This window comes from Silurus aristotelis (assembly GCF_946808225.1).
Source record: "Silurus aristotelis genome assembly, chromosome: 13".
In the NCBI taxonomy this organism is placed as follows: domain Eukaryota; kingdom Metazoa; phylum Chordata; class Actinopteri; order Siluriformes; family Siluridae; genus Silurus; species Silurus aristotelis.
In genome coordinates, this window is record NC_139586.1 from 8,465,836 (window position 1) to 8,474,041 (window position 8,206).

General features: G+C 37.8%; 2 protein-coding genes across 3 annotated transcripts; both read right to left on the reverse strand.

Moving 5' to 3' along the window:
- Nucleotides 1–2,046: 2,046 nt before the first annotated feature.
- fetub (fetuin B) lies at nucleotides 2,047–4,530 on the reverse strand. Its single transcript, XM_083557984.1, has 7 exons — nucleotides 4,132–4,530; nucleotides 3,891–4,004; nucleotides 3,709–3,796; nucleotides 3,431–3,597; nucleotides 3,227–3,340; nucleotides 2,999–3,082; nucleotides 2,047–2,904 (listed from the first exon to the last, which is right to left on the reverse strand). Exons 1-7 carry the CDS (start codon nucleotides 4,327–4,329, stop codon nucleotides 2,134–2,136), a joined length of 1,536 nt encoding a protein of 511 aa, XP_083414110.1. The 5' UTR covers nucleotides 4,330–4,530; the 3' UTR covers nucleotides 2,047–2,133.
- A 1,456-nt stretch (nucleotides 4,531–5,986) lies between these two features.
- Nucleotides 5,987–8,206, reverse strand: ahsg1 (alpha-2-HS-glycoprotein 1). Of its 2 annotated transcripts, XM_083558589.1 has the most exons (8): nucleotides 7,943–8,204; nucleotides 7,707–7,826; nucleotides 7,536–7,620; nucleotides 7,256–7,422; nucleotides 7,013–7,129; nucleotides 6,826–6,900; nucleotides 6,647–6,735; nucleotides 5,987–6,613 (listed from the first exon to the last, which is right to left on the reverse strand). In XM_083558589.1, exons 1-8 carry the CDS (start codon nucleotides 8,111–8,113, stop codon nucleotides 6,157–6,159), a joined length of 1,281 nt encoding a protein of 426 aa, XP_083414715.1. In that variant the 5' UTR covers nucleotides 8,114–8,204; the 3' UTR covers nucleotides 5,987–6,156. The 2 variants fall into 2 exon arrangements, with proteins under 2 accessions (XP_083414715.1, XP_083414714.1); XM_083558588.1 differs by having other exon boundaries at nucleotides 5,987–6,735; nucleotides 7,943–8,206.

Genomic DNA, 8,206 nt, shown 5'->3' on the forward strand with positions numbered 1-8,206 from the left:
TACATAAATATTTTTGGAGGCTTTCAAATAATATTTTAATAAAGTTACAGGCTGTCTATTGATTATATAAGTGTGCTTCAGTTACTCACCTTTAACTCTAACTATAGCTATATTTATATTTGATAAATAATATCCATTAGGACACAGCGATTCAGTTTTTTAAGGATTATTCTTCCACATTCTTTATTTATGATTTATTCACTTATTATAGATCAGATATTATAGTTTTAATATACAGAATAGAAATGTATATATCCTCTATTACCTTTTTACAAAATGTAAACATTATTATCAACAACAAAAATAACTGTAACACCATTAAAATTCTTATTATTTAGTGCTGCACGATTAATCGTCAGCTTGTGTGAATATATAACGCCAAACATTTTGTAATTTAATGAAATAAATAAATAAACGTAGGGGGGGAGTGGTGGCTCCAGCGGTTAAGGCGCTGGGTTGCCGATCGGAAGGTCTGGGGTTCAAGCCCCGGTATCGCCAAGCTGCCACTCTTGGGCCCTTGAGCAAGGCCCTTAACCCTCTATGCTCCGGGGGTCCCTTACGAGGGAAATATCAAGGTCCGTGACGTCGGAGTGACGTGGGGCCTCCTTCCCGTGGGCTCACCACCTGCAGGAGGGACCGTAAGGGACGGTGCTGTGAGGTTTGGGCAGCGGTCGAAGGCGGGGGACTGTTTAGACTGTGGCCCCGCAACCCAAATTACGGATAAGCGGGAGAAAATGAATGATGAATGAAATAAATAAATGCATGTGTGGACATACTTTCTGAGAAAAGTTTGCAGATTTTTCGCGCAGCTAACAAAGCACGTGTGGCGTGTGTGGTCATGTGACTTTCCCTTTAAAGACCAGGTAAATATGGATGCCGAGCAAACCGACACTGAACCGGCAGCCAAATGAACGCTTCCTCTGTTATATGGAGATATTTTAGCTTTAAGATTATCAACACTGAGCAGATAGGGGAACTGTGCAAGATTTGCTAAATTAAAGTTGCTACATCATTTGGCAATATGACAAATTGGTAACAGATCAATGGTTCCAGGTTTGAAGAAAGAAACGACAGGCGATGCTTCAACAGACAAGAGTTTTCTTTTATTATTCATTCTCTTTCCTCTTCCTCTTCCTCACAACGGGACACGAATGCAGATCGTCGCTCCTTCACCTGGCAACCTCCACTTTACCCATTCACATCCCCATACATAAAAGTGTTTAATGTAAATGTTATTAAATTTTTTTTTTAAATATTCATTTTGAAAACCTTTAAAGTTAAAAAATATGCATTTCAGCAATCTGTGTGCAATTTTCTTGATAACTAATCAAGTGGACTTTATACCATTTATTATATCGCATATCGCAATATTGACCACAATATTCGCAACATGACATTTTTCTCAAATTGTTCAATCCAATTATTATTATTATTATTATTATTATTATTATTATTATTATTATTATTATTATTATTACTATACATTCATTATTTAATGTATAATACAGCCCAGTCTCGCAGCATTTTAGTAACGAAACGTAAATAATTATTGATTCGTGTCATAGACACGAATTTCCCTCTTTTTTTGTGTCACTGAGGACGACTTTTTAATTAATGTATTTCAGTAGGAACTATTTTTAGTGCCTCTGCCAAAGTTTTCTTTCTCCCACTTGAAACCACAAACGTGGTATTGCTTGTTTCTTTCTTGTATGTTATTGATTTTTAAATATTCAAGCACCATTTTCTGCCTTATTCTCTGATAGAAATAGAGAAAAAAGATTACCTTTCCTTTAGCATTTCTGTCAGCATTACCCATGATCCTCTGCCTCCGTTGCTATGGAGATAGAGCCAGATGGAGGCAGTCGTGATCAGTGTCGTGAAAAAATTTTTCGTTTTTGAACACGAATCAATAGATTAAAGTTTGTGACTATATCACAAAATGCCTTTAGTGGGGAGCAGTATAATGTATTATATTTGCATTATATTTTTCTTTGTGCTAACAGAGCAATATCATATATCATATAATAATCACATCTCTGGCCAATCAATGGTTTACATGCTTTATTGCACCAAGCAAATAATTATTCACATATGCTACACAGAGTAAACATCAAAAGTCTGTTCTAAAGTATTTCATGCAGCTGGCTTGACCTTAAAGGCTGGATCCTCAGCAAAGGCATCCATAATTAGCTTGTTATTGGTCTTGAACTCTGCTGGGCAGTTGGGGGACAGGGTTTCGGGGAATTTGCCAATGGCAGGCTCCATCTGTCCTGGTATCTCTGGGTCAGGGCGCAAGGGAAAGCCTGTGGCAATGTCATCTTTCTCTTTCTTATCAGGAAAGGAAGGAAGGATCATGGGTTTATCCAGTGATGGGAGGATTTCGACAGTTCCCGCTGGCTTCCTCACAGTGGTTTCATGTGGGTGCTCGTGGTGGTGGTGATGATGCTCATGCTCATGGAGGTGTCCATGGTTGTGCTGATGGTCCAGAGCCTGCTCATGATCATGCTCATGTGTCTCATTTTTGCCATGTCCATAATTGTGGTGGGCAGGGTGAATACCCTGGTCTTGTGTGTGGTTGTGGGCTTGGTCATGGTGTGCATGGACATGGTCATTATCGTGGCTGTGCTTATGAGAGTGTGCATGGCCGTGGGCTTTACCTTGTCCTTCATGGGGCTCATGAGTGTGGTGCCCATGATCTTTACTGTGATCATGGCTGTGCTTTCCTTCTTGCTTGTGATCATGTTGGTGGTCAGCACCGTGATCATGGTCATGTGTAGGTGGATGGGAATGGGGGCGTGTGTGATTGTGAGGGTGGTCATGTGAATGAGATGCACCACCAATGTTTTCATGATGATGGTCCATCTTGTCAGCATTCAAATGCTTCTTCTTTTCCTCCTCTGCAGTCTGAAGAACAAGGTTCATCCAAAAGTTATATACAAATAAGTTATAACTTCCTTGTTACAAAATACATGTTAGTTAGAAGAGTTTTGTCAATTACCTGAGGTTCATAGATTTCACACTTAGAGTTAAAGTATTCTTGACCATTGGAGAGAGTGTGTGTGGCTTCACAGAATCCTTTGTGCTGAGGATGAAAACACCACTTTACTGCTAAATATTTAATTATAATTATATATTGTTAAATAATGTTATTGAAAATATTGTAATGATGCATTTGATCAACTTCAACAGCTAAATTAGTTCAATTGAATGAGGACTTCACACTTACTGCAAACTCGCAAGTCATCAAGCCACAATTCGAAGCCTCAGCTAGATCGGTTTTGTTGGAGCAAACTGTCTCCTGAATGGTGAACTCCACACTGTACATAATGATCAAACCACCCTAAAAAAAAAACATCAGATGAAATGCATTGTTTTATTGTTTGCATTAGTATTTTAAATATATAGAGAGATATTTTCTACAGGTTCTTACCTGTGAGATTGCTCTTGTAATATTAAGAGGAGCAAAGTAATTTGGGAGCCCACTCTCCTTATTAAACTTCTCCAAACCCATCTTCATCGTCTTCTCTACTTCTTTATGATCCAGTGGGAACAGAACTGGGCAATCAGGGCACACTGCATAGATTTTGGAGGCAGCGACTGCAAAATAAAAAAGGCATTTTATGATTTTTTTTTTCATCTTCTATCTGGTACAATAATACAGATGGATGTTATATCTTACACAATCTAAGTAAAAAACTTGCTCATTACCTGGCCTGACAGAACAGCTGTATTTGTAGAGACGAGAGACTCTTTGAGGTCTATTTACATAGATCACAGCCTTACACTGCCCATACACCTGGTTAGTAAAACATAAAAACGTGCGTTATGATCCTCTGTATTTAAATTATAGATAAATGGAAACTTGAATGAGGGAAAGCGAGTGGTCATACCGGGTTTTCACCAATGTTCCTAGTCTCACACTCGTTAGAATTCTTCTTACTAAGGACATGGCATTTAGTTTCAGTGATATCAATTGTTAGATAATACACCACCCCAGTTTCACCCTGTAAAATAAAAACAAACCAAAAAAAAATGTTGAGAATACATAATACAGCTCACAATGGTTATGAATTTTTGGGGTTGTATTTATTAGCATATTATATAATCTCAAACTCAAGCAAGCAAACTCACGTGGCGTGTCTGATGGACATTGCTGACACGTTCCAGGCTGAAGACGTAACCCGTGGTGCGATCCAGGTTGATTTTGTTTATTACATCTGAAGCAACAAAGGTAGTGGTTGCATCCTTGCAAGAAGCCTGTGATGGAACTCTTCCAGGAGCACCATGCACGCACACAAACGCCAGCAACAACAGCAGACACCGCTTCATGCTGGAGTGTCTGCCTCTTACACACTGCTGATCAATGAGGAAAGCGCATTAAACTTTTATAGTCCCCTACGACCACCCCAGCTTTGGTAACTGTGACCTCACAGTTGGTCAACAAAGCTCCTTCTTTCCTTTGCTGAAAGGCCCCAGTGATCACATCACCAACTCTAATCAATCAAGCAGCAGCAATCCACTTATTGTCTCAGCTGTTTCAACTTGCTGAGCAAAGAGTATGTTTAAACTATTGATTAATGAGGGGATGCTGGTGGCTGTTGCAACTTTCAATTGCTGACCAATAACATTTGAAAAAAATATATTTCTCCTTTCTCTTCTTTTTATATCAGCAATCTTGAAATCAGGGCCTAGTGATGTTTTGTATATTTTTATAAGGAAATAAATGAGTACATGAATGGTTCCACTGCTTGCATTTCAAAAGAGTATTTCAGTAAAACAGTACATAAAACAGTCATCAGAAAAATAATCTGAAAACCAATTAAGTAATCTAATTGATTAAAGAAATTGATTTTGAAGAACACATACTTTGTGACACAATTAATTACAGCACTGTGAAATTCTTTGTTTTGCATATCAGGCCAGTCATGATACAGCAGCCGTAAAAGAGAGAGGGTTATGCATCTTTATAAGGACCCAAGAGTAGCAGCTTGGCAATGCCCTCTTAGAAAAGCAAACAAGAACCTTAACCATTGAACACCACTGCCCCAACACGCAAAAAAAGATTACACATTTACATTTATGGAATTTGGCATATGATCCCTCATTTATCTTGTTTAAAAATGAACACGTGGGGGTTAGGGGCCTTGCTCAAGGGCACAGCAGTGGTTGACGCAGGTTGGCGGTGCTGGGATCTGTACTTAGAGCCTTTCAATCAGAATGCCAAAATCTTAACCAATTCCCCGTAATGACCAATACTGTCAATACTCACATATTACATTTTATAATAATAATAAAAATAATAATAATAATAAAAAAAAATAATAAAAAATAATAATAATAATAATAATAATAACCATCATCATCATTTTTATATTATTATTATTATTATTATTTATTTCCTTATTTATTATTATTATTATTATTATTATTATTATTATTATTATTATTATTATTATTATTATTATTATGAGTTCAAAATGATATTTGAAAAAGCCTGTTTGGTGTGCTGCAAGCAAAAATACATTTTGGTTTATTAGTAAATAATCAAAATTTTTTCTGTTCAAAATTCCTTGGCCGACAAGAGTAGAAACTGATGTGGTCTTCTGCTGCTCTAGCCCCAGGGAATTGCTCCTGAATTATCATGGCCAGTCTGTCCATTGTCTTTTGCAAGACATTTCTGTAGGACATTTTAAATTGTCATTTTTGCTGAACGTCTGATGCTTATGAAAAGTCAAGGATATCAGGAGTTTATTATATATATATATATATATATTTAAACCAACCTGAGATAATGTTTTGCCCAACTCTTATGTTTGCTGTGAATATTATCTGAAGCTCTTGAGCTGGGGCTGCATAATCATGTGCATCGTGCTGCTGACACATTAATTTTAAGCAGGGATGAATGTGCACCCGTATGTGTTCCTAATAAACTGGACATTAAGTGCATACTGTATTTTATTAATAATAAATGACAGACAGGATCAAATTACATGGTAATATAGAGGGTTTATTGCAAATGTGATTTCATTTGTTGAACAAAACCACTTTGTGTAACTTTTGTAGCTTGAATTTTCTTTATTGAACTGTTTTTGTTTGTTTAATTATGATTTCTACTTCAGATTATCTGAAAGAAAAAATCCTTTTCAAAGTTCAACTTTAATGATGATCCCTCCTAAGAAATAATGGTGGGAATGGACAGATGGGATGAATAGAGGGTGGTATTTTCACAGCACCATGACAATGTGGGAAAGTGAAATCTAGACGTTCCTCAGATTCTGGAGGCTTTGGTTGGTCTTCTGGAACCCCTTGCTTTGCTGATTGAGGTTTCTTATGGTCATTTTTTTTATGATCATGCCCTTGATGAGGAGGACCCCCATGATGAGGAGGGCCTCCATGATGAGGAGGGCCTCCATGATGAGGAGGGCCTCCATGATGAGGGGGACCTCTGCGATGTGGAGGAAAAGACCCGGCAGAGCCGCTAGGTGAAAGAGAAAAGCAGATTGAATGGCCTGGGGGGGTGGCGTGCTCTGAATGCCCAGGCTGACCAGGGCGTATGGGGAGTCCCGGACGGGTATCATGTTCTCCTAGCTCATGGTGCCTTGAGTGATTATGTTTTCCTCGCTCGTGGTGCCCTGGGTGATCATGCTCTCCTCTCTCATGGTGCCCTGGATGGTGTGGGTGTTTTTCATGGTGCCGACAGTGCTTTCTTCTTTTGAATGGATGCTGTGTTATGTTCTGTCACAGAGCATATCAAAATGATTATATATATCATAATTGAAAAAATAATAGTAATATATAAGTTGGAAAAATTAAAATTATTTATACCTGGGCAGGATAAATATCACAGTTTACAAATAAGTTACCATTTCCAAGTTTTGTAGATGTGCAGAATCCAAATTGCTTTAAGGAGGGGTGGAAATGCATTAAAACCATATTTTCATTTCATTAATATTCATTAAAATATATTGAATTTAGTGCTATGTGTAAAGAGAAAATGACAGGGTGTTCTTACTACATCAGAGCATTTTTGCTTGCATGCAGGTTTTTCCTCAGTTTTCACTTTATCTGAACATTCTGTCTCTATTATGGCAAACTCAGCAAAGTAGCTCATTCCAAACATCATGTTATACTGGAAAGGCAGACAACAAAAACATGGTTAAATTTGGATCTCCATTGAATTTTAACATGCTGTGCTCATACGTACATATTATATATTATATAATGCTAGCCTTTAATCAAAACACACCGTCCCTACCTGGGTTCTCAGTCTGCCTACTTCAAAAAGGGTGAAGTATGAGGTTTGGGTAGACTCATTGTTGAACTTTTCAACAGCAGCTTTTACACTCTCCAAACCTTGAGGATCATGCAAGGGCAGAAGAGTCGGGCAATCAGGGCAGCGTTTTACTAGTTCCCTACTTGAAGCTGGGTAAATGGCAAAAATAAACAGTCAGGTGTGTTAAAACCGGATTTCAAATATTACAAATTGTACAAAATTGTAATGTTAAAAAAATATATTGTACAAAGAGCTGATATACCTGGCTCAGTATCACAGTTTAATTTCGCAATGCCTGGTTTATCTCCAGCATCACACAAAGAGACATTGCATTTTGCTGTTACAGGCTTTTAGGAAAAGAAGCCAATTTAGTTTCAGTTCATGTAATACCATGTAATACACTGAAGTTGTTGCTGATATAATTTTAGCTTACCGTCTGGACTTCCGTCCTGACCTCACATTCATTATAAGGTTTGGGGTTCACAATATGGCATGTAGTCTCAATTAACGTCAAGGTCAATTTAGTTTGACATAAAGGCACACTTGGAGGACTCTAAAAAAGGTCATAGGTCATTTAAATGTATATCTATTTTTCTGTTGTACAAATAAAGGTACAAACAATGTTTAAAAAAATATTAATTTTTGTACACTGTGTTTACTTGTACTCACCGGGTCCATATTAAAGCTGTCCAATTTAAACTTGTATCCATGATGGTGTAGTCTGTTAATGAGGTACACGGCTTCATCAACAGAGGCCTGTGTTGTATAATTGTTGCAGGTTGGAGAGTTGGAGGCGAACAGCCCCTGGCACAGTGCTGCCAGGATTAAGAGCCTTCTCATGGCAACAATGAAGAGTTCAGAGTCAAAGCACAATCACAAGACTGAAGCTACAAGGTCCCTGTCTCTGTGCTTAATAGAATAAAGAGACTAGAG